Source organism: Pinus tabuliformis, chromosome 3_1, assembly GCF_031772625.1.
Source record: "Pinus tabuliformis cultivar Carrire ecotype Pingquan chromosome 3_1, CPIR1, whole genome shotgun sequence".
Classification (NCBI taxonomy): Eukaryota; Viridiplantae; Streptophyta; class Pinopsida; order Pinales; family Pinaceae; genus Pinus; species Pinus tabuliformis.
In genome coordinates, this window is record NC_142301.1 from 511283121 (window position 1) to 511310640 (window position 27520).

At 40.4% G+C, this 27520-nt stretch overlaps 1 protein-coding gene across 3 annotated transcripts in view; it reads right to left on the reverse strand.

Annotated features, from left to right (window-relative positions):
• Positions 1-27520, reverse strand: part of LOC149188053 (D-2-hydroxyglutarate dehydrogenase, mitochondrial-like) — a 455451-nt gene that overhangs the window by 256449 nt on the left and 171482 nt on the right. For all 3 annotated transcript variants that reach the window (XM_089411557.1, XM_089411558.1, XM_089411556.1), the window contains 2 exons: positions 10234-10304; positions 9970-10088 (listed from right to left, as the gene is read on the reverse strand). In XM_089411557.1, coding sequence (XP_089267683.1) covers positions 9970-10088; positions 10234-10304 — 190 coding nt within the window. The remainder of the gene's footprint in view (positions 1-9969; positions 10089-10233; positions 10305-27520) is intronic.

Genomic DNA, 27520 nt, shown 5'->3' on the forward strand with positions numbered 1-27520 from the left:
CACTGTCATCTGCAACATATTTGATCTTGTAGATACATCTCGAACCTACCACCGATTTATCTTGAGGCCTTGGCACTACCTCCCAGACATTGTTCACCATTATGGAGTTGTACTCCTCTACCACCGCATCCAGCCAAACTTGATGTTGAGTTGCCTCCTGCAAACTGGCAGACTCCCCATCCTGAGCTACTAATGTTTGATATCCATCTAGCTATTTTCGCTCCCTCTTATTGTTTCTTGGCGCACCGATGAAGTCCTCTGCATCTCACAGAATCTGACGAAGTTCCCTGCTAGTTCTTCCTCTGCCAACAGGTGCTTCTGTTAGCTCCTCTTCATCCTGTGAATCTTCCTAACCCGAGGAATAATTCTTTACTTATGTTGGTTGAAGAGGTTTAACCAACGGCTCCTCTTTTGACTGCTCCTCAGAAGGCATTTCTCGAGATTTTTTGAAAGCCCTATCCTCCGTGAACTTCACATCTCGTCGAACCACCACCCTCCTGCTCCGTAGAAGATATATTCTATATGCCTTAGCGTTCTCGCTATATCCCACTAGATAACCTTTTTCCGCAGTTTGATCCAAATTTTTCCTCTTTTCCTCAGGTACGCGGCAATATGCTTAACTCCCAAATATCCTAAAATGACTGACTTCAGGTGTCTTCCCTTTGAAAACTTTCTCTGGAGTAATTTTGCCCAATGCCCAATGAGGATTCTTGTTCTGAACATAGACTATTGTGTCGCATGCTTCTGCCCACAGGAATTTTGGCATATCCTGATCATACATCATGGCCCTAGTTGCTTCTACAATAGTCTTGTTCTTCCTTTCTGCTACTCCATTCTGCTACGGATTGTAAGGAGTTGTCCACTCTCTTTTGATGCCCTCCTTAGCGCAAAAATCAATGAAGTCCTTATCGACATACTCTCCACCATTATGTGAAGGCAAAAATTTTATTTTCTTCCCAGTCAGATTCTCCACCAGAGCCTTGAACTCTTTGAATCGACAGAAAACTTCGTCCTTGGTTTTCAGAAAATAAATCCAAGTTTTCCTTGAGTGGTCATCAATGAAGGTAAGGAAGTACTCAGCACCACTAAGAGCTTTAGTGGACATAGGTCCGCATATATCTAAGTGTATCAATCCTAGTACACTCTTCGCCTTGTTTTTACTTCTAGGAAATGCTGCTTTGGCATACTTTCCTAGAGCACTTCCTCTGCATACATCATCTCATTTCGTATTAAGACCCGAAACTCCTGTTACAGTGATCCTGAGAATTCTCAGAGCCCCATGGTGCAAATGTCCCATTCTTCTGTGCCATAGTTCGTTCAAATCCTTGTCTCCATGACTGCCTATTAGTGCCATTGGTGATTCTAGTTGTAGTCTATACCAGTGTTGATAATATCGGTATCGGGAAAATATCGGCGAGGGTCCGGAAAATATCTTATCGGAAATATCGGCGAAAATATCGGCAAAATATCGGCAAATATCGGCAAGCATAAAAAATGCATAATATATTCATTTTTTTCAGATTTCTAAACATATAAAGCAATAACAACATGAACTAAACACATTGGCACATAAATATGAAGAAGGCATTGATATATATGATGTCAAATAGAAATGATACATCAAACTTCAAAGGCGATACCAAATCCTGCTGATCCCTGATAATTGTCCAATCAAGGACTCAAACAAAATAACATCACATATAGTAGCAACAGCAAACACTTGGCCAAATATGTGTAATACGGATACCTATAACAAAGACTTCAGCCTTACCAACACACTTATCATCTTAGCACACCAAACCATACCTTGTGCTCACACAATACTCTTTACTGACAAAACATTGATCAGAAGTAATATCAACCCCAGTAGCAGCATCCACTTTAATCGCATCAAGACCTAGCAAATATCAATAAGTCATACCTTGAGTAGTGTGTTGTTTATTTGTCAATACGAGTGTTTGTTGTTTTCCTCAATAGTCTGTTTCCCAACAATAGAATTGTCCTACCTTCAGATGTGCCAAATGTGAATGCCTTAGAACATATAAGTTCCTAAGTCAAACCCCCAGGCCTTGATATGTAGTTATGTCACTCCAAAATTATTCCACAGAATTTGTCAAGAAAGGAGCTTGGATAGTCATCAATACAAGTTTTGAAGGAGCCAGGAGACCTTAATAACTCAGATGAACTCGTACCACTGTGTAGGGCTTCAAGAAAATGCTAATCTGAGCCTCAAACAAGCCGAGAATGGCCTCAGGAGTACTCCTTGGATTAGGGTACCTAACACAAGGTTTTCTGCACAAACTCCATTGTCATTCTCTTTAGCAACAATGTTATAAGTCACATCAGCAATAAATTAACACACTCGTAACCTGACAAGTTTAGGCTCAATTAGTAGCACAATATCCACATTCTGTCACCAATGTTCTTTACATTACCCAGCCATGAAGACTGGAAAATTGTTTCATAAATGCTTCAGGACTAGCCTCAGGAGAAGGGCCGAAATCTGAACCTGATGAGCCACAGAGATTAACCACAAAAAATACAAGAAACCACCTCAGAAGGCTTGAGTTGTCCCACTGATGTGCCATCAAAAGTTTTTCAAAATTGTCTCAGAATTTCAACAGACTTTTACAAAGAAACTTGGCTCAGCTTGTCATAAAAACTCAGTGAAGAAGTCAATTTTTTTTTTTTTTTGTGTGGCACAGAAAGGAGGTCAAATTTGTTCTTCAATACTCAGCCACAGAGATCTTTGAGCATCTGCAACAGACGAATAATTCATCAAAGAAATCCTTCATGAACTTGCTTCTGTTCTAGGGCTGAAATAGTCTCAGACGAAGGATGATCTTATGTCTCAAATAGGCCCTAACCAGGACTGAAATCACAGTCCATATGATACAATTCACACCTCAGAAATTCTCCATATGCTATTGATCAAGACTATGTTTCTTCTGCGAATAGGCCCACAAAATGGCAAAGGAGAGACCAGAGAGATCAAGGAGACTTGTCAACAAACTTCTCTTAGTGATTGTTTTTTCATTTACTCCTGCTTGGGCTTGTTTTCACCTAGCGTCTCCAGCTCACGAAAACGAAATGACGCATTGACTAAACAAAAACCCAATTTATAAACTCTGCCGGCGATATTTACCATCGTCGCGCGATATTTATGAAAATATCGCCGAAATCTCGTAATTATCGCGCGAAATTCAAAATTAGCAAATATCGCGATTTTTTCGGGGCGATATTTCGGCTCGCCGAAAATATCGCGATATTTGCGAATATCGCCGATATTTCGGCGATATTATCAACACTGGTCTATACAACCTGTTACTTTTGATCCCAATCTGCACTTTCTTTCTCCAGCTCAGGTGTTTGACATATACTTTCTCCTTGATGAAGAAGACGTCATAGCCTTTGCCTTGAAGTTGCAACATGGAAAGTAAGTTCATCCGCAATGCTGGTACATGCAGCACATTGGTAGCACGGAACCGCTCTCCCAATTCTGTTTGAAAAACTATGGTACCCCTCCCTCCTAGAGTACACTTTGCCTTGTTCCCCATGGTGATCTGAAAGTTCATCTTGTCCTCCCGATAATCTGAGAGACATTCCCGGATTCCCGTCATATGCCAAGAGGCTCCACTGTCTATATACCATACTTCTGATGATGTAGAACTAGTCATACAAGCCACTTCTTCTTCCAACCTGGAAGCCAACATAGAGAAATCGAAATCACTTTCTCTTGTGCAATTTTCTGAAAATTTGTGCGAGTCTCCTGACGTAGATGCCTTTGCATCATGGTCTCAACCCATAATTGATTTTCCCTTCCTGTCTCTGATTACTTCCTCTGATACCATGTGAAAATTCTATCACTGCAACCACTGATTTACTTTACCTACTTATTTCCTAATAAGTTATTTATGAAATTCTTTCAATAAACATTAAAATAAATTCTACTGCAGATATCACACCATAATACAAAAACAAACACATGCACAAGAATCAACACATTGACACAGATATTTTGGACAACAGTCCCCGGAAAAACCCAATGTGGGAAAACCGGTGTAGCAAGGGAGGATTTTATTATTCAGTAATTCTTCAGTACAATAGGTTGCCAAACTGGCTTACCCAACAAAGAGAAAATTCTCCAGCACTTCTCCCAGTCTCTGCGTCAGCCTGGCTGACCTCTGCATAGCTCCTAGACACTCTGCGTTAGCCCCTGCCTCTCTGTGTCAGCCCTGGGCCTCTCTGCGTCACCCACGCAGGCCCTCCAGTGACTGCACAGTCTACTGCTACCTCTACGTCTACCTCTCCAACGTCTGCGTTGGTCTTCTGGTGTTGTTCCCAACTCTCTGTTCCTTGCTGCCTGCTACTGCTCTCCAGACCACTAGTTCGAATTTCTCAGCTAACCCCGCTCCAAAAATCGAGCTGACTGGTCTCCCTCAGTGTGTTCTCCAATTGACCCTAAAGCCTCTTCTTATACTTTTCTCGTTGGTTCATCAATGGCCGAGATTAAATCTCTAATCAACGGCTAAGATTAGATTTGGCTTGATCCATGACTTTTGGACCCTTCTAACCCAGTTTTATATTTGGTGAGACGGTTGCTCTTTTTTCTTCAACCATGTGGTTGCAAGGTTTGGTGTACCACAAGCTATAGTTACAAATCATGGTTCACATTTTCGCAACAATATGATGACTGAATGATCTAAAAATGGGGCACTAAAGGCTTCTTGTCAGCTTACAAGAACCTCTCCCACTTCCAAAGCTTAAATATTTCCTAGATCTTATGATTAACCAATTGCGAAATTCAAAATACTTGAAAGAGGTGTATGCTTGTGTTTGTTTTTAAATGTTAAGTGCCTTAAGTTCTGTTGCTTATGTTGATATTTAAATACATGTAACAATAAATAAAGCAGCAAGTAAGCAAACACATAAGACAATAATATAATAAGGAGTTCACCCAAAACTCTTGGGCTACGTCTCCGTAAGCTCTAGTCAACTCAACTAGGCTCTTTGGGATTATGGCATAAGTTATTTTACAAACTCCACTCTCAACTCCATTGGATTACATAGAAACAATGGGCTTAGAACACCATCTTATCCCTGGCTCTAAAGCTCTCATGCTTTCTGGCTCTGGCTCTCGCTCTGGCCGAGATTAAATCTCTAATCAACGACTAAGATTAGATTTGGCTTGATCCATGACTTTTGGACCCTTCTAACCCAATTTTATATTAATACCCATTAATATTTTATTTTTCCTAAGTTTAAACTTAGGAACTTCATTAAAAATATTAATTATTTTAATATATCCCAAATCGGTTAGAATCTGCCCAAACAATTTTTGAGTCTTGAAAATCTCTTGTGCTTTAGCCTCTCCGCCAATTTTCATGGCTAGAGCACATCCGATGCTACCCCAAATCAATATATGGCTTTGTTGATGGCTAGTTTGAATTTCAATGATCTTGAGAACATGCAACCACCAAGTTAGCTCTAAATAATTACTGCAAAACCAAATGTTAGCCCACTCAAACAATGCAAAAATCAGAGATGATTGAATACAAGGCTAGGGCAAGGGCTAAAAGGCTAGGAAACCCCAAGACTAGGGCTAGAAGAGGCACAAGACAAGGCTAGAGGCCAAAGAAGTGAAAAGAGGGGGACAGATGAAGTCGGAAAAGGGATGAATGAGCAAAGAGAATCCCACAAGGGCTGACTTCAAGCACTTAGAGGCTGACACGGGGCTAGGAAAGGCCCTAGAAGGGCCAATGGCTAGGGAAAAAGCCCCTTAGGGGTTGCGGCTAGGCAAGGAAGGAAGGACGAGAGGGAGGAGGGCCTCCTAGAGGCCACGGTAGGGGTCAAGGAGGAGGACTGAGGCCCCTTGAGGGTTGGACGACTCCTCTAAAGGAGGGTTGAGGCCTTTTTGAGCCCACTGCTAGGGAAAAGTTCAAACAAGGGAGGTTGTGGCCTTTTCAAGCTTGTGGCTAGCCAAACCAAGGAGCCCGAGGAGAAAAGAGGGCCAAAAAAGGGGAGACGGCTAGGCCTTCAGGTCTAAAATATTTTGAAACCCCTGCAAACAAAATTTTATCCACAAATTTACTACAAAAAAGTTGGACGACTTCCTTGTTGGGTTGGACATTGAGCTTGGAGGCTAGATCTTGCCTTCCTAGGCCTAGATCTGCCTCAAAACCCCAACAAAATTTCTTGATCAACTTGAAGTCCACCTGCACAAATAAATCAAAGAATGCTAAACCCCAAATATTTACAAAAATATAAAACCCAAAAAAAAAACCTAACTATTTCAAAACAAATGAGCTAGAAATAATTTACAAATTATTTACAAATAAACAATTTTACAAATTTAATTTTTTTTGGAGAAATAATTTTGGATAAATAACAATGGATGAGTAAATTTCGAAAAATAAATATTGGCTGAAACCCTCCTGCAAAATCAAATACCATAAAGAAATCTCAGAGCCCAAACATACTCAGCTCTTCGCCATAGTTTGTGAACTTGGAGCCCAAGGGCTAGCATATCTTTAAATATCTATAATATTCTCAAGAAATTTGTTAGATCATATGGTGAATCAGATCACCTAAGATAGCGTGTACCAATAAAATGTTTTTATCACCGAAAAATAAAATAACAATTATTTAACAATATTCAGCACAATATAGGATCACACATACAAAACACATACCATAGATCAGCGGAAGAATAACACCATGAACTAAACCCCAAAGTATTACTATTACGATACAAAATGTTCTCAGCGGAGCAACAACTCAATACCAACATTCAAGAATTACATCATCAAAAGATATTCAATAAATGCAAAATGACACCTCAATATAGAGAAACCCCAACAAGTGGAAAATAACAGCTAGTTGGCTTGATCCCCGTCAAAACAATCTTGGTCGTTGAAAATAGCTTGATCATCTTTTAATCTCCACCATCGAATTTTTTATTTTGAGGAAAAATTCGAATTTTTCTTAAAACCCACTTTTAATTAATCCAAAAATTAATATTTTGGATTAATTTCCTCAAAAATTTGAATTTGACTTAACCACCAAGGTCCAAGGGCTCAAATTTTCTTAAAATATCCATTTTTCCCTTGGTGGGGGGACCTCCAAAAATTTATTTTCCTTTGCCCCACAATTTTTTTTATTATTTTCCATTTGGAGAGACATTAATTCTCTATAATTATTTTTACTCAAAATTAATTAATTTTCTGGCTTAGGATTTAATTTAATTTTGCCAGAAAAATTAATTAATTGACACTAGAGGGGATTAATTATTTTTTCCACCTTCAAATATTTTAGCCATGGTGTCTAAATATGAGGGACCGTGCACTAAAATACTTTATTAATCAAATTATTACAATATCAACCCTTGAAAGGGGAAAACACATTTAGACTAATACCCTCAATAATTTACCCAATTCTGCGACACATTATGATCTAGTATAGAGTCTAGACCAAGTGTGTTTGTAATAAAATATTTTAGCCAAATGTGTTTAAATTATTCCCAAACACACTTTTACAAAAGACTCTATATAACACTAGGACTCACCTAAGACCTTGTCAAGGAATTTCACCCTAGCTTTGGTGTTTAAGCTGGGAAAAAAAATTTGTCGTTTATCCGTGTTTAGAATGCCAAACTCAAAGGCTTACCTAGGTGTTGTTACATAATTAAACGGCCATACTAGCATCATTTACAATATAACTTGCAAAAATTGGGTTTACAATGATACAATAGTGTTCGCTGATGACTTTTAACTTTGAAAAAATTTATTCACGTCTTTGCATCTTGTTTCCTTGGAATGTTGACAAAGTGTGGTCAACAAGAGATACTCCCACAAGCCTTGGGTACTAGGTTTGTGTGGAGAAAACCCACAAAAATAGAATTTTGTTGGAAAAGTACCCAAGCAATGGGTTTACGACCCAAGGTTGTGGGCTTCAGAACCAAAGATATTCATTGTTTATTCTAATTATTGTAGTGGAGACACCTAAAGGGATCTAAGGGCTCCTAAGACACTAATTGGAGAGATATTTATGTGGGAGACCAAAAGAGAGGTCTCACCAACATAGCAACTCATCTTGTGATCAACATTAGCCCAAGAAGGAGAAGCATGACCTCAAGGAGCAGCCGCAGCTAGTGGAAGAGTGAGTTTAATGGTCTGATCTATGATGTGGAGAGGTTGAGTCTGCGCAGAAGATAGGCCGAAATTTTTGTGTATGCTCTATGCCCTAAAAGGGTCCTATCCAGACCAAAATAAGGAGGAAGGGCCCACCGAAATTCTGTGTAGAGGACAAGTTATGTTCTATGTAAGGGGAGAGGGCCAAGGCCCTAGAAAGAAGCCTAACAAGCCTCAAATCTGTCTACTGTGGAAGGCCAAAAGGTACGCAGGAGTTTGTGGTAGGCCGAGACCTAGGAGAGGCCGAAATTGACCTCAAATCTAGAACAGAGGCAGCGAAGTACCTCAGGCAGAGAGACAGTGTGAGGATTGATATGTTGGAGTAGTTGAGTTGCTAAGTTGGTTATCTGAAGTTTGTTCATCAAAGGATAGGTGAACAACTGGCTTGAAGGCTGACTATACAGTGATCTTGAAGGTTCCTTGTGATGAGGGGCTTCTTATTGGGTTTCCACTCAACATTGGAGTTGTATATAAATAGACATGCATGTGAGACACTCATCAACATAGCAAGCTAATTCATCTTTTCTAATGGAGGAGAAATTCAACTAAGGAGAAATTTGTTCATCCCTTATCTTTTCTTCATCACTCTATTTATACTTTGGGGGCTGCAGGTGTGAAGGTTTGACCAGCTTTGACCAGTGCATTGATTGTTCCGTACAACCACATGTGTGAGGGTTTGACTGCAGAACTTGACCAACGTTGACCAAAATCTGTACAACCACATTTGACCAGCCGCACATTCGAATTTGACTGCAGGCTGCAGTTTGACCAGCATTGACTAAGTTGACTTTTTGACTGGGTTGACCAGCATTGACCAGTAGCTGTTTAACCAGGTTTGACTGGTGATTTGACTTGTAATATTGGCTCAGATTTCTAGACAATTCTAATTTGTAAACCTTGCTGAAAAGACAATTTCTGCTCAAGAAAAGATTGTTGGGTTTTCTATCGGATTGGATTTCCCAGGTGAAAAATATTGTGTCTACTATGCATGGTTGTCTTTCTATGATCTTTATTGTTTCCGCTGCATTTACAGTGGAGATTTTTTGTGTGTAATTATTGAATGATATTAGTGCCATGAGAAATATTGTTTGCAAATCATTAGGAAGTAATTATCAGAGCAGAAAATTGTATTCTACTGCACATGCTATAGAATTTCGACAAAGCCCAATAGATCAATCGGTATATTAACAGATTTATGAACTCAAATCAAACTAGCATCTCATTTGAAGCCACAAAGCCTCATTTAATCAACCTCATCATCAATATCTCTGCAAGAGTTGTTATCTTTCCGCTCCTAAGATTTTTGTTTTTGGTTGTTTATTGAATTTCCGATTCAATGACTTTCTACTGTGGTCAACCTGATTACTTTGGGATATAGACTTAAAAGGTAAAATATCATAGGAGGTTTAAAATTTAATCTTTCAAATGGCTGGATGAACCAAAGATAAACATATAACGCAGCTACATAAGAATTTTGACTTTGTGGCAGCATATCCTTTAGACAACACATTCAAGGAAAGACTCAAAATGGAAACAGTTGCAAGACCAACCCACACCAGCAGTTAATGGTTATCCCAAGAAACTTCGACTCATATCACAATTATCAAGCAAATCTTCAGCAAACTTGTCTGCCTCTTGTTGAGTTTATCAAGAATTCTTAACACGGTTCTGCATAATACCTAAAACACTTGTTCAGTCATATTTTACAACAGCTGGAAAAGTCAATCCTAGAACATCCAGAAATAAGGTAAACAAGCCTGCAAATATAAGATATCTTCACCTAGAACATTTCCACGAAGAGACCCATATCGAAAAAGACGTATGCCCCCTGCATTTGTGGAAATATTTCCACCAATTTGACAGCTACCTTTTGCACCAAGGTCAATGGGCATCATATACCTGCATAGGCAAACAACTGATTCATGTCAATTCCATAAGTGCAGATCATATGATTTTCCAATGAAGTCAAGCAGCACTGATCAACATGTCTCATCAAAATTGTCAGAATATTCAGCAGTCACTCTAGAAGGGAATCACTTTATACCCCTGATCAGCTAAAAATTTGTCAAGATTCTCCAGGATGCAACCAGCTTCACAAACCAAGATGCCACTAAACTGCAAAAACTAATTCGTTAAATATGCACACATGATGTTCAGCCAAGCATTTCTCATAATTGCAAACATGGAATAGAAATTATAACAAATTTGAAATAAAATAATATCTATAGGGCAACAGACAAGTCCTCGACCTTTTTAGACGTACGGTCTATGAGGTTCACATTTGCTTATGTAAACATAGTTTGCAACAAACTAAAAGTATAAAGCTTGAAATCAATCTTACGTTTGAGTTCAATGCTATCAATTTATATTTCATATTCAGTATTAAGGGTGTGTGTAATGATAGGAATGGCATGATTCCAAGATAGCTAAATATATGGGACCTATTACCTGTTGGAAGGATTGTCAATGATATCAAAGGGTGAAGGGTTGCTCGATCATGCAATTTAATAGAGTTACATTGTCAACTTGACCCATATCATCCTCAGTCTCCTTTGTTATCATTTGGACAGCACAAATATGTTGAAATTTTGGAATTGCAAAGCAGCATTTGCTTGACCCTTGGTAGTTGTTTGAAGATCCTAAACAAACTAATGTTTCTTTCAGAATTATGGTTCAATGTCATAGTACATTGTTCCTGAGATTACCTTTGGTTCTGTACTTGCAGCGAAGGTGCTAAGAACACGTATAAATGATCGAATAAGAAAATTACACGCAGACATCCTAGATGAGGCTGTTGAATATGTGAAGCTCTTTCAGAAGAAGGTCCAGGAACTTTCTGAGAAACAGTGCAAGTGTGATTGTGCTTCTAGAGAACATGCAGATGTTGTTAACAAAGCATAAGGCTGATGGAGAGGATAAAAAATTTTGAGCTCTTTCAGAACTAGCAAAAGCATTCATCATGTGTAGGGAATCTCTCAATAAGTCACCTGAGTGTTATTTAGCAAAATATGAAACCATCAGAATAACCTTAGAGTGGCCAATCTAAGAACAAGAAAGTAGACTCCATACAAACATACTTTTCCTGTGTTAACCATAACAAGCTCACAAGAGGTTTCTACAGCAGAAATAATCTTGTCGACCTTCCCCTATCTAATCAATCAACTCTTAAAACAAAATTTATATAATAAATATTTAATTTCATATATATACAGGTCGTGTAATGTCCCCACCATTTTGAACAGCAGCATAATTTATCCATTTTTGGCAATTTTGGTCAATTTTGGTAAAAGGGTGGCAAAAGGGTAATTTTGGTATTCTATATTCTGGTAAAAAGGTGGCAAATAGGTCAACTCAATTTTAAATTAAAAAGGGACCCACAAAAGGAAATTATAAAAAGGGAAAGGGGTTCATTTTGGAAGGCTATTCTAACCAATGTTTTACAACTCGGACTCGGACTCCGACTCGGTAATGACTCGGCCGGCTCGATTTCAATGACTCGGTCGTTGTAAAAAATACATTAAATATTTATTTTTTTTATAAAAAAACATAATTTTAAATATTGATGGGGATGGACAATTATTCTGGTGCTGGGCAAGCAGCAAGCAGGAAGGGATGAGTCATTAGGAAATTAACATAATTGTATATATGAATTGTCGATGAAGTTAAGAGGAAGAGGACTGATACTTTTAGTCTTCATTAATATCTTGATAGTGTAATCAGGCCTTGGTCTCCAATAAATGGGTGTGAACTATAAACTATAAAGATAAACTTCAGTTCTTTATCAGTGTCTCCCTGAACCTTGGAATTCTAATCCAAATTGCATCAATATCATTTGTTGCAGAGTGCATGGAAAGATGCATCAAGGCAGTATTTGAGTGCAGCATGTAATTGAAATGGTTCCTTCGATATTTACCAAAATTTATTGAACGATAAAAGAATTCCAATCTCTTGAGGTGACATATAGATAAAAGTTTCAAACAGACTTTTCCTAGTGCTCACTATTGAAATATGAGTCAAATAGGCAAGAAATACACTTCACTGTCATCATGCTGAGCCAAGCAGTGAACAGAGTCACAGGCATTGATAGTATCCACTCATTTCTTAAAGGGAGGCAATTAGAAAACGAGTAATCAAATCACCTTAAGGAATAATGAGGATCTGAATTTCAATATGTAATTGTAGTGGTTCTTATTGCCCTCAATATAATATTGGTGGTAATACAAACATTTTATGTACAGACTTTAAGCTTCTTTCAAATCTGAGGTGTAATTTATCAAGATCTTATGTCTCAACTCTCATAATCCTGAAATATTGTCTCAAAAATCACAAAAAAATCAATAAAATCACAAAAAAATGAATAAATTTCATGTTTTACGCTGCCCAGCTGTAGTTTCATTGACTCGGCCGAGTCAATACATGACCCGGCCAGGTTGACCGAGTCAACTATGACTCGGCCGAGTCATTGGATGACTCGGCCGAGTCATAGTTGACTCGGTCAACCGAGCCGGGTTGCTGGCCGGGTCAGAGATTTTGGTAATGGCTCGGTTCGAAACGGCCGTTTCGGAGTTGACTCGGCCGGGTTGTAAAACAATGATTCTAACTGATCATTTCTAATTTGCAGCTGAAGAAGAGCTCAAGTGAGTTCACCAAGAAAGTTTCAAGGGAAATTCTCCACCAAGTTTCAGTAGATTTAATTGCAACCCTAGCTGGACCCCAAATTCCAGTGGAAGTATTTGCCACTCTAGTTGGGTTTTACTTGCCAGGATTTTGATAAACTTCTGCAAGAATCTCAGAGACAAATTTAATTGCAAGAAGTGGCCCATTTGCTAAGGAGGATGAATTTCAGAGTGCGGGCCGAATTCTTAGTGAAGGCTGAGTTGTTCCAGGATAGGGCCGAAATTGTCTTGTGAAAAAGGGGCCGAATTGCTAATTATCAAGGGCTAAGTTCAATTCTCAGGTGGGGGCGTGTTGCCTGGCTAGAGGGGCCAAATTCTACAATTGTGGAGAGGCCGAATTCCTCGGGTGTGGGCCAAATTCTCATCAACCCTTGAGGCTGAGTTCTGAAGTGGATGCAAAATTTTTATGAGGACGAATTGGTTAATTTTCAGGAGCCAATTTTGAGGTGGACGAGTTTCCTTCAGAGGCTGAAATCTCTCTCTTTTGGTGGCTGCATGGTGTCAAGCTAAAGAGACCAAATTGCTCAAATAGGGAGGCTGTGTCATTTGCAAGAAGGCAAAGTGTTGAGTGCCAAAGAACCCACAGAAAAATTCCAAATGCAATTTCTAGAATTTTTATGAAGTGAACAAGCACAGTTTTGAGGAGGGCTGAAATGTTAATTTTGATGGGGTCATGGTCTTTTCAAGGGGGCTGAGTCGTACTTCTATCTACAGCCAGCTATTGTCCCAGGTTTCCTTACTCCATTTCTTGTATCAAGGACAATTTTCCAGCTAATATAATGATGGTGTTATATTGGAATAAATTCCGTGTATTTCCACTAGCTGTTGCAAATTATTCCAGCCTGTATGTTAAGTTGTTAACTATTTGAACAAAATTCCAAGTGTGTTTGCAGAAGTAAATTTTCTGGGTGTGTGTCCAAGTTGCATGTAAATTGTTTGTTAAAAGTCTACTACAGGAATTGTTGAATTTTGAAGAAATTTTGTGTAAATTTTAGTGTCGATATATTACAGTGGCATCAGAGCATGGTCATGGCCAGTTGTGGTACCTAAACTTATGACCCCAGAAAGATTCCAAAACGTGACGTATAGAAGACAAGGGCCCAGAAACAGGGAAAAAGAGCTGAAAATGGGTTCAGGGCCAGATTCTACAATGCACAGAACAGAAAAAACAACCGCATCAAAAGAGGTTGAAATGACAGGAATAGACAAGGACAAGGCAGCATTCCAGAGCCTTCTAAACGCTCTAAATGACCTATCTAAGGGACAAAAATAAATGGTGGAGGAAATAAGGACGCGGAACAAAAACAAGGGCTACCTTGGAGAGTCATCCACTGGTGAAGGGATAGAAACTTCTCAAAACAATGCCATTACCAACCACCAGAGCCACCCTAACATTTACAGTGGGATATCATGGCCCACTTAGCCTAGTTTCTTGTTGATTTGGGGTAGCATCAAATGTGCTCTAGCCATGAAAATTGGTGGAGAGGCTAAAAACACATGAGATCTCCAAGACCCAGAAATGGTTTGGGCGGATTCTAATGGGTGTTAATACAAAACTCGGTTAGAAGGGTCCAAAAGTCATGGATCAAGCCAAATCTAATCTTAGCAATTGATTAGAGATTTAATCTCAGCCGTTGATGGACTAACGAGAAAAGTATAAGAGGCTTGAGGGTCAGATGGAGGACACACTGAGGGAGACTAGTCAGTTCGATTTCTGGAGCGGGGTTAGCTGAGAAATTCAAACTAGTGGTCTGGAGAGCAGTAAGAGGCAACAAGTATGGAACAGAGATTCAGGAGCAGCACCAGAAGACCAGCGCACAGGTTGGAGAGGCAGACGCAGAGGCAACAGCAGAAAGCACAATCGCTGGAGGGCCTGTGTGGGTGACGCAGAGAGGCCCAATGTTGACGTAGAGAGGCAGGGGCTGACACAGAGTGTCTGGGAGCTACGCAGAGGTCAGCCAGGTTGACGCTGAGACTGGGAGAAGTGCTGGAGAATTTTTCTCTCTGTTGGGTAAGCCAGTTTGGCACCCTATTGTACTGAAGAATTGCTGAATAATAAAATCCTCCCTTGCTGCATCGGTTTTCCCACATTGGGTTTTTCCGGGGACTGTTGTCCAAAATATCTTTCGTTGTGTTGATTCTTGTGCATGTGTTTGTTTCTGTATTATGGTGTGATATCTACAGCAGAATTTATTTTAATGTTTATTGAAGGAATTTCATAAATAACTTATTGGAAAATAAGTAGGTAAAGTAAATCAGTTGTTGCAGTGATAGAATTTTCACATGGTATCAGAGCAAGTAATCAGAGACAGGAAGGGAAAATCAATTATGGGTCGAGACCATGATGCAGAGGCATCTACGTCAGGAGACTCGCACAGATTTTTAGAAAATTGCACAAGAGAAAGTGATTTCGATTTCTCTATGTTGGCTTCCAGGCTGGAAGAAGAAGTGGCTTGTATGACTAGTTTTGCATCATCAGAAGTATGGTATATAGACAGTGGAGCCTCTTGGCATATGACAGTAATCCAGGAATGTTTCTCAAATTATCAGGAGGAGAAGATGAACTTTCAGATCACCATGGCGAGCAAGGCAAAGTGTACTCCAGTAGGGAGGGGTACCATAGTTTCTCAAACAGAATCAGGAGAGCGGTTCCATGCTACCAATGTGCTGCATGTACCAGGATTGGGGATGAACTAACTTTCCTTGTTGCAACTTCAAGGCAAAGGCTATGACGTCTTCTTCATCAAGGAGAAAGTATACGTCAAATACCCGAGCTGGAAAAAGAAAGTGCAGATCGGGATCAAAAGTAACAAGTTGTATAGACTACAACTAGAATCACCAATGGCACTAATAGGCAGTCATGGAGACAAAGATTTGAACGAACTATGGCACAAAAGAATGGGACATTTGCACCATGGAGCTATGAGAATTCTAAGGAGCACTGTAATAGGAGTTCTGGATCTTAGTACAGAACGAGATGATGTATGCAGAGGATGTGCTCTAGGAAAGTATGCCAAAGTAGCATTTCCTAGAAGTAAAAATAGGGCCAAGAGTGTACTAGGATTGATACACTCAGATATCTGCGGACCTATGTCCACTAAAGCTCTTAGTGGTGGCGAGTACTTCCTCACCTTCATTGATGACCACTCAAGGAAAACTTGGATTTATTTTTTGAAAACCAAGGATGAGGTTTTCTGTCGATTCAAAGAGTTCAAGGCTCTGGTGGAGAATCTGACTAGGAAGAAAATTAAATTTTTGCACTCAGATGTGGAGAGTATGTCGATAAGGACCTTGTTGATTTGGGGTAGCATCGGATGTGCTCTAGCCACGAAAATTGGTGGAGAGGCTAAAGCATATGAGATCTCCAATACCCAGAAATGGTTTGGGCAGATTCTAAATAGTTTGGGAGATATTAAAATAATTAATATTTTTAATGGAGTCCCTAAAGTCTAGACTTAGAGAAAATAAAATGTTAATGTGTATTAATATAAAACTGTGTTAGAATGGTCCAAAAGTCATGGATCAAGCCAGATCTAATCTTATCCATTGATTAGGGACTTGATCTCGGCCGTTGATTTGTCAAAGAGAAAAGTATAAGAGGAGGCTTGAGGGTCACTTGGAGAACACACTGAGGGAGACTAGTCAGTTCAATTTCTGGAGCGGGGTTAGCTGAGAAATTGAACCAGTGGTCTGGAGAGCAGTGAGAAGGCAGCAAGTACGGAACAGAGAGACAGGAGATTAGCACAGAGGCAAAAAAGGCAGACGCAGGGCCAGAGGCAGCAGAGACTGCGCAGAGCCACCAAGGCCTGCGTCATCCACGCAAAGGCTACAGGAGTCACGCGGAAGGCCAGAGAGGTTGCGCAGAGTCTCAACAGGCTGACGCAGAGGGTTTTAGGTCACGCAGAGGTCAGTAGGGTTGACGTTGGGTTCAGAAGAAGTGCTGGAAAATTTGTCTATCTATGGGTAAGCCAGTTTGGCACCCTGTTGTAATAGAAAATTGCTGAATAATAAAATCCTCCCTTACTGCACCGGTTTTCCCACATTGGGTTTTTCCGGGGACATTAGTCCAAAATAATTGTGTCAATGTGTTGATTCTTGTGCATATGTTTGTTTATGTATTACGGTGTGATATCTGCAGCAGTATTTATTTTAATGTTTATTGAAGTAATTTCATGAATAACTTATGGTGAAATAAGTAGGAAAAGTAAATCAGCTACTGCAGTGATATAATTTTCACATGGTATCAGAGCAAGTAATCAGAGACAGAGAGGGAAAATCCGTTATGGGTCGAGACCACAATGCAGAAGCATCCACCTCAGGGGACTCACGCAGATTTTCAAAAGATTGCACAAGAGAAAGAGATTATGATTTCTCTATGTTGGCTTCCAGGCTGGAAAAAGAAGTGGCGTGCATGACTAGTGCTACATCATCAAAAGTATGGTATATAGACAGTGGAGCCTCCTGGCATATGACGGGAATCAGGGAGTGTTTCTCAAAATATCGAGAAGAGAAGATGAACATTCAGATCACCATGGGGAACAAAGCAAAGTGTACTCCAATAGGAAAAGGTACCATAGTTTTTCAGATAGAATCGGAAGAGCAGTTCTGTGCCACAAATGTGCTGCATGTACCAGGATTGGGGATGAACTTACTTTCCGTGTCACAACTACAAAGCAAGGGCTATGACGTCTACTTCATCAAGGAAAAGGTATATGTCAAACACCCGAGCTAGAAAAAGAAAGTGCAGATCGGGATCAAAAGTAATCGGTTATATAGATTACAACTAGAATCACCAATGGCACTAACAGGCAGTCATGGGGACAAGGACTTGAATGAACTATGGCATAGAAGGATGGGTCACTTACACCATGGAGCTCTAAGAATTCTCAGGAGCACTGTAACAGGAGTTCCAGGTCTAAATACGGAACGAGATGATGTATGCAGGGGATGCGCTCTAGGAAAGTATGCCAAGGCGGCATTTCCTAGAAGCAAACACAGGGCCAAGAATGTACTAGGATTGATACACTCAGATATCTGCGGACCTATGTCCGTCAAAGCTCTCAACGGTGACGAGTATTTCCTTACCTTCATTGATGACCACTCGAGGAAAACTTGGATTTATTTTCTGAAAACCAAGGATGAGGTTTTCTGTCAATTCAAGGAGTTCAAGGCAATGGTGGAGAATCTGACTAGGAAGAATATAAAAGTCTTGCGCTCAGATAATGGTGGAGAGTATGTCGATAAAGACTTCACTAATTATTGCGCTAAGGAGGGCATCAGAAGAGAGTGGACAGCTCCCTACAATCTGGAGCAGAATGGGGTGGCAAAAAGGAAAAACAGGACTATTGTAGAAGCAGCTAAGGCCATGTTGTATGACCAGGATATGCCAAAATTCCTGGGGGCAGAAGCATGAAACACAGTTGTCTACGTTCAGAACAGGATTCCTCATTTGGCATTGGACAATATTACTCCAGAGAAAGTCTTCACTGGGAAGAGGCCTGCAGTCAGTCATTTCAGGATATTTGGGAGTTTAGCATATTGCCGCATACCCGAAGAAAAGAGGAAGAAGATGGATTAAACTGCAGAAAAGGGATATCTGGTGGGATATAGTGAGAACGCTAAGGCATACAAAATCTATCTTCCAGGGAGCAAGAAGGTAGTAGTACGACGAGATGTAAAGCTCATGGAGGACAAAGTTTTCAGAAGATCTTGCGAAATGCCTTCCGAGGAGCAGTCGAAAGAGGATCCGTTGGTCATGCCTCTTCAACCAACGGAAGTGAAGAATGCTTCCTTAGGTCAGGAAGATTCTCAAGATGAGGAGAAGAAGCGAACAAAAGCACCTGCTGGCAGTGGAAGAACTAGCAGGGAACTTCGTCAAATTCTGTGTGATGCAGAGAACTTCATCGGTGAGTGTTAAAATTGGCAACTAGGGCCAAACTCCATGTGGATCACCTTATTTATGGCTTCTGATATTTTCCCTAGATTCCTCTCATAGAGAGGTGTAGGATTGATCTAAAGATCATCCGATTCCGATAAGTATTTATGCAGATATGAATTTATTTGGATTATGGACAAATTGTCAAGGTCGACCAGCAACTTATGTAGGCTCAGAAGCCCAACAGTCATGTCTATTCAACCTCAATGTTTGCATATAAATAGAAGGAGCATTCTCCTCATTTGGACAATTCAATTCACTCATCTTCTCTCTCTCTCCTACACATAAAAGAAGCCTCTCTCTCTCACACACGTGTGGCTGAAAGGAAGACGTTATAGGGCAAGGAAGACGCAGAAAGGACGCTAGGGCAGCAAGTCATCTCCTTGACCGGCGTTGACCAAGCGTTGACCTTCCTGAAGTGCGGATTGGGTGTGTTGCCTCTCCTAGGCAGGCCGCAATTTTTGGCACAAAAATCGAGGTGATTTGACCTCTGGTTTGACCGGTATTGACTGCCCTAGTTTAGGGCTGCAAGTTGACTTCAGAAATCTGCAAATTGACTAAACTTTTGGGGCTGTTCAAGCGTTATTTCTTCAGGATGTTCGAGGACAAGTTAACCAAAACTTGGCCAAGTATTTTAGAGGTCAATTTCAACTAGTTTGACGAAGTTTGACTTTGTTGATCTAGGGTTTGTTGCTGCTGATATAAAATTACAGAATTCAGATTTTGTACTATTTCTCTCTGCTGAACTATTGAAAATAAAAGAAGATTTGATCAAAGGGTTTCCCCGCATTGGGGTTTGTCCCTGGCTAGCCGCCACATCTTGTGTCTTTTGTCTTGGCTTGTTTTCTATTGATCATTTAATGTTCTATCTGCACTTTACTTAATATATATGTGATTGCTAATCTGTGGATAATAACAAGAAAAATAAGTAAATTGCTATAAGCATAGAACATACCATAATTTAACATGGTATCAGAGCTGAGGTGAAGACAAAGCCCAAGCAAGGGCAAGAGCAAGAGCAATCACCGAAGAGAAGGTTGGCAAGGCTATCTTAAAGAAATCATGGGGTCCTCAACACACTTCCCTGCTGAAGACAAACTCCGTGAGAGGTCTGACTATCACGGATGGAAGATGTCTCTCGATCTAACATTAGAAGAGCAGGAAGTATTGGACCATGTGAGAGGCGGGATTGTTGAGCCTCCATCAAATACATCCACTGCTTCTAGAAACAAATGGACCAAGGGAGAAGTCAAAGCAAGGAAGATCATCCAGGACTCTATCGACAAGCGCTTGGTGGCCTATGTTTCTGAGCTGAACACCTCTAAGGAAATCTACGATAGACCGGTGAGTTTATTTAAATTTAATGATGCAAATCAAGTCTTGTTTCCTAGAAATACGCTGAAGGAAATTAAGAAGGGGGAAGATGAGAGTATGCAAGCATATTTCTTAAGGATCACCGAGATCAAGAACGATCTCCTATCTATTGGGGAAGTAATTCCTAACAAGGAAATGACACTCACAACTCTTGGAGGACTACCATCTGAATGGTATATATTCAGGACTACTCTTCTCAACAATAACGTAATTCCTGGATTTGAGGAATTAATGGCCAGATGCATTCAAGAAGAAACGAGGATGGAAGAGCAAGAAATGCCCATACTTAAAGGTCATCCCTCTGCCTTTTCTTCTCATACTAAAAGAAGAAACAATTCCGGGGCTAAATTCAAAGGGAAGGCTGGACCAAAGGGTGGAAGAAAAGGACAATGTTACAATTACAATAAAACTGGTCACTATGCAAGGGAGTGCCCTGATAAAAGGGACTCACACCGGGACGATGATCAAAATCCCTCTCAAGGCAATCAAAGGAATGGCAGGTCAAATGGCAGAGGTAAAAGAAGTGTCAGAAATCAAGGAAGAGGACAACCATTCAAGAAGGCAAGAAATTACAGGTATGAATCTAGCACTATTAACAATAAGCAAGATGAATATTATCTACCAGCAACTCTATCTACTACTGCTCCCCCAGACTCCCTAGGAAATTCGCTTATTGATAGTGGTGCCTCAAGGCACTTCAATGGTTACAAAGAAGCTCTCTATAATCTGATAGAGAAGGAAACCAACCAAGAAATTGTTCTTGGAGATAATTCAAAATATCCCGTGAAAGGTGTAGGAAATGTCACTTTTTAATTGAATCAAGGTAATACCATCCACTTACAAGATGTATTATATGTACCTAATCTCAAAAAGAACCTGGTGTCCATTTCAGCAATGGAAGACAAAGGCTACAAGGTGGCCTTCAGCGATGGCAAGGTACGTGTATGGAAAAAGAACTTTAAAGATGCTTTTACTCTTGGGTTTCAAGTTGATTCATTATATCAGGTCGGTGGAAGTCCGCTAGGTGTCATGTCTTGTGACACATCTCTTCAATCCGAACTATGGCATCGGAGGTTTTCTCACCTTCATTATAAAGCTCTACCTGATGTAAGAAAAATGGTGACCGGGATGCCCGAGTTCAAATTAGAGCAAGAAGGTGTATGTCCAGGATGTGCCGAAGGGAAGCTCAAAAGGGGACCATTCCCCTCAAGCCAAAGCAAGACCTCCGATATATTGCAGTTGGTTCACTCAGACATATCCGGTATGATGCCTGTGAACTCCTTGGGAGGATATTTATATTACCTCACTTTTACAAATGATTATTCTCGCAAAACTTGGATATACTTCTTGAAAAAGAAGGATGAAGTGTTCTCCTGGTTTCAGCACTTCAAAGCCTTGATCGAGAATCAAACCGAAAAGAATATCAAGATCTTAAGGACTGATAATGGGACTGAATATGAATCCAATGAGTTTCATGACTTTTGCAAAGAGGCTGGCATTAAGAGGGAGACTACTACACCATATACGCATCCGTCCTTTCCTGTAGTTGATCTGTAGTAATTTCAATCTATGTATTACCTATTTCCCTTAAGCATCAGGTCTCTTTAAGCTATCAGATATAGGTAGGTACTACTCTACTACAGGTCAATGAACTCTCGATAAATGCCTGTATTTGAAGCTCTTTCAACTTTGTTATATATGAGCATGTGGTAGTTGCGGCTTCATAAAATAGAGATTCAGATGCTGCCGTAATGACATATATAATTCAATGTAGACCTATTCACTTACTCGATCTATCTCTCTTTAGCCAGCCTATGTTGCGGTAGTTTTCCAGAGGCATGCATCGAGAGCCCCGTGGAATCTCGTCTGAAAGGGCATTTGCGTGCGTTTTACGGCTACTTGAGAGAAGAGCCAGAAGCCCTGTAGCATTAAAGAGGAAGCAGCCAGACCTCTACCCCCGAACTAGAACTCTACGAAACCTGAGCCTTCGACCTCGATCTCTACCGCTACCGAACGCCATCGGGAAATGTTCTTACCTAGACGGTATGGAAGCAAGGAATCAACAAGCGTTAGATATGATTATTCACTGGTTGAGGTTCATACAACATTCAGAAATAGCCTCACATAGCTGACAGAAGAAAGCACCTAACATAGCCGACAGACATACCACAGGGAAAAGGCGGAAAGGAAGAATCATACAATTGTGGAAGTTGTAAGTGCTATGTTCCATGATCAAAGACTTCCGAAGTTTCTATGGGCTGAAGCTGCAAATACCGCTATATATGTACAAAACCGATACCCTCATCAAGCATTGGGTTCCAAGACTCCCGAAGAAATGTTCACCGGTAAGAAACCTGATGTATCTCATTTTAGAATTTTTGGAAGCCCTGTATATTTTCATGTGCCGAAAGAGAAAAGGAATAAATTGGGTGCATCTGGAAAGGAAGGAATCTTCGTGGGCTATAGCGAAAATACTAAGGGCTATAGAATCTATGTAGCTAGTCAAAGGGAAGTCAATATTAGTCATGATGTCATCTTTGACGAAGATATGGCTCTTAGAAAGGTAGACAATCTTCCTACTTTAAGGGGATCTAAAGAAGCTGACACCGGGGAACCGAAGGAAAAAGAAGATGAGACGATGCCTGATGTGGAAGAACCTATGGATCCTATTGATCCTCCTCCGCAAGAGCCTTCCTCTTCTAGGAAGAGCCCTTCATGGCTTAGGGGGACACTTGATGATGCTGAAGGACACATTGCACCCCGAGGAACCTTCCATGAAAGTAAGAAGTCGAATAGGTATCAGGGATACCTGACCATCATGAGCACGATCATCTAAAATGAGCCTTCGTCATTCACAGATGTCATCAAGAATCAAGTATGGAAGGATGTTATGACCGAGGAATATGAGTCCATTATGAAATACGATGTCTGGGATGTGGTCCTCAGACCCCAGGACAAAGCAGTTGTCACTTCAAAATGGCTTTACAAGATAAAGCATGCAATTGATGGATGTGCGGAAAAGTATAAGGCTCGTTTTGTCGCTCGTGGCTTCTCCCAGAAGGAAGGTATAGACTATGACGAGATATTTGCACCTGTTGCACGATATACCACCATCCGCTCGATCATAACCCTTGCTGCTTCACAAGGATGGAACCTACATCAGATGGATGTCCAGATTGTGTTCTTACATGGTTCGATCAAAGAAGAAGTCTATGTGGAGCAACCTGAAGGATTTGAGATTTATGATCGAGAATCTCATGTGTGCAGGTTGAAGAAGGCCCTGTATGGGCTAAAGCAAACACCCCGAGCATGGTATGAGAGGATCGATAGCTACTTGATGAAGCTGGGATTCACTAGGAGTGAAGCCGACCCTAACCTTTACTTTAAGGTTATAGATGACAAGCCTCTCATATTGGTGCTATATGTTGACAACCTCTTTCTAACAGGTGCAGACCCTCTCATTCACGAATGTAAGAGGGAGCTGACTTCTAAGTTCGAGATGAAAGGCGTAGGACTTCTGCACTATTTCCTAGGACTGGAAGTCTGGCAGAAACCAGGGGAGATTTTCCTATCTCAAAGAAAATATGTGGTGAAGATATTGGAGAGATTCGGCATGGTGGACTGCAAGCCCGTAACTACCCCAATGGAGCTTGAATTCAAGAAGTTAAGCGGTAGTGCTGCCGGACCTATTTTACGAAATGCTACCGAGTATTGTCAACTCGTTGAAGCATTAATGTTCTTGGTGAACTCCCGTCCGGATATATGCTTTGTAGTCAACACATTGAGTCAACATATGCTTGAGTCTCACCACTCACATTGGATTGGTGCCAAGAATCTGTTGAGATATCTTCGTGGCACAATCACTCATGGGTTGAGATACACTGCGGGACATAGAGATATTAGCATGCACACGAGACATGCATATGATAGCTACATATGCATGCATCGTCTGCACTGCACTAGTATATATTATTTAATATTGAAAAAAAGTCCATATTTAGGTAACGAATTAACTATTGAAATGAATACTCAATTTACAAGAATACAGTAGGGTATATGATATACGTACCACCACTATAATACATATATATAATTCTACTATATAAAATTGAAGATAAATGCAGTATAGTGAACTCACAACAAAGGAAGTATGTACCCTACTACATACAAAGGAACTATACCCAAAAGTATTATGTACAAAAGAGTTATGATATACATATTATTCTACAAAAGAAACAACATATTCTATAAAGTCAAAGGAAAGTATATATATATACATATATATATATTAAATAGTGAATATAATAAAGAGAAGAATATATATAAAACCATAATACTATGAAAATAATTCGATTTAAACAAAAGTGAAACATAACATTGTGATAAAGGAGATATTGTATAAATAAGAGTGCATGGTCAGCAAATTGGGAAGGGGAGAAGACAGTGACCGCCTCTACAACTTACGAACTTATCAAATTAAAACAATAAAGAAAAGGAAGCAGTGGAGGAGTCTCGGAGGGCATAAAAGGAGGAAGGGTATTATAGAAGGGGGAGATTCTTTTATACAGGGAGAGGCAGAGGAGGAACTGAAAAGAGGAAGACATAGAGAATAATGGAGCTTGAGCAGTTGTTCTTGATACTTTTGGGCACGGGGACCAAAATGCTTCGAATTTGAAGTATTTTGGGGCTGGGTGTTGAGACTGTACCTAGTTTGGTTGGGAGGTTCTTGGTCTTTTGGTAACAGGAGCGGGAACTAGAGCAAATCAGCAACATCTTCAGCCAGGTAGGTACTCAACATCAGGTAAGTACTCAACATCAGATTGATAAATTCTTATATTTTGAATAGTTATATCCTGTTAAAAATTTCAGGGCTTTACAGACACAATAATACAATAAAGGGGTTGCACTAATAACAATAAGGGATTACACTAGTAGTATAGGGACCTAACGGTGTCTTTGCTTAGGAAGAGACTTGACATTGCTTGGAGGAGTATTCTTTGAATTCTATACAAACATATACATGATGCAAAATGCCCTTAAGGTCTTCAACATTTTCTTTTGACTATTTGACTCACCTATAGCACTTTAACTTGTGCTAGACCTATTTCAATGAGCAAGAAACTCATTGACATATATTATAAAAATAATATTTCTTTTATTGAATAAATACAAAGATCAAAAGTACATTTATGAAGACCAAACCTAGTTACATTTCCTTCAAAACAGTGATGGTTCTTACAAACCTCTCATCATTTATATCTGCCAGCTAGATTGAATTGTTGTGTATGTCAATTTGTAAAGGCAAGTATATTGGGCATATTATATACTTCAATTTATATTATAAGCATGGTGGGCCCTGTTACCCACCACTTCGTAGCTGGTATCCCGAGGAGAAATTTGTCTCCATGGTGAACCTCAGCCGGCAACCAGCAACCCCTTGCAACCTCCTACTAGCTCGTTGTGCCATTTCTCTGCCACCTGAGCCAGCCATGTGGTCCCTCACCCACATGTATTGATCGTATGTTTGAAGGTGGGCCTCCCGAATCTAAAGGTATGTCTTGTCATTTGGTAATTGAGTATTACGTTTACTTATCATGGACACTTCTAGGTATGGACTGATGTGCGGATTTGGTAGAAAGAGTGGGCTTAGTTTGTGATCTTGCACCCTTGATCTCTTTTGGTTGTTACCATTGGATCTTAGTCCCATGGGATCTCCTTTATTGACCATTTTGTTCTAGGGTGGTACTACTTGGGAAACCCCGACTTTGGGTGCGTGGTCCCGCTCCTTTATCCACATATATTACTCCCTTTCCACTCACTATGACCCATTCATCATTTCTCCCACCTAGGTCCACATTTCCATTTTGGGTCCACATAGGGCTAGCCTCCCTATCCCTTGACCCCCCACCTTCGATCAGGCCTGGAATGATGCCCCAAAGGTTGAAGAAGTTAAAAGAAAAAGAAAAAAAGCATAATTGGCCACATTTAACAGGAACTTGTACCACAAAATGCAAAAGATGGTCAAGACAAAATAATTAGCATGTGGGCAAAAGCCAATGCATGAGCTCTACCCCAATCCATGGTCATCACCCTAGTTCCATAGGCCCTAGATGAGCCTCATTTATCATTCAAGAACCCATGATTGTTCCAACCCCTGGAGGGCAATGAACCGCCCTACCTAAAAGGGGGTAATCACTGTTATATCTTACACATCATGCTCTTGTCCTTTGAGCCTCGAGCAGTTAATTAAAGAAAATTCATAAAAGGCAAAAGGCATATAAAGAAGGGTGGAAAAATCAAGGTTGAGGCAACTCATGTACCACGATTGCTCCCTCCTATACATTACATACCTAAGTGTGGGCTTCCCCTTATCTAGCTACCTCTATGCCCCAATATGTGGCCCAGGATTGCCCCTCTCATTCCCTACTCCATTACACTTATTTATCACTTTCCACCACCATTAGACGGATGTACCTTGGACATACTGTCCCCTTTAAGGGCTGAAACCACCTAATAAGGTATTTGGCTAACCCCCTTTGGAGCTTGGAGACACTAGCACATGCCAAAGCCCACTACGGAAGGGCATGCCATTGTGAAGTGCCCACTTTATTATCCATGATTTGTAAGCTCTTGTACCCGATTATTTTAATGATTGGTTGTACTGGAAGCCTAGGGGATGCATTGGATCTTATGCAGGATTATAGATGGTTTCCATTTGGGTTTGGTCTCCCTATATGGGATCCTAACCCCTAGAGGTCTACATTGGCACGTATAGGGTGTGCACAGAGAGCCATTGGCCTCCACGACAGCAGACAACACTCCATGTGTTATAGACATTTTTGGGCACTACAACCCCAATCATATATGTCCATAAACCAAGGGCTTCTAAGTCTCTAAAAAGTGTTGTTTCATGCCCTAAAGGAACAAGGTCAGCTGATTACATCATCTCCCAGAAGTTCTCCACAGAAAACTGCTCAGAACTGGTCAAAACTAGATCATACAGGTTGCTTAGTGCTAAGGGTGCGATGCATCTCACCTGCCCAGTGTAAAAGGTGCGATGCATATTGGAAAGCCCTTCTGTAGGGTGCGATGGGCGAGAATGGACAAATGGCAGAGACAGTTTGCGAGGTGGATGATCATGGAATCTTCTAGAAACTTCTCCTGTGACACTTGCCTCTCTGAATTCGCCCAGGGATGAGTAAGAGATCATCAATCTCCAAGTGGAATCAAGAACTATCAAAGAGAAGACACTAATCAAAATCCCAAAAGCTGACTCACCTCCCTGTAATCATCTATATATGGATCCCTCATCCCAGAGATCCAGAGGCTGGAATTTTGTATCTTGT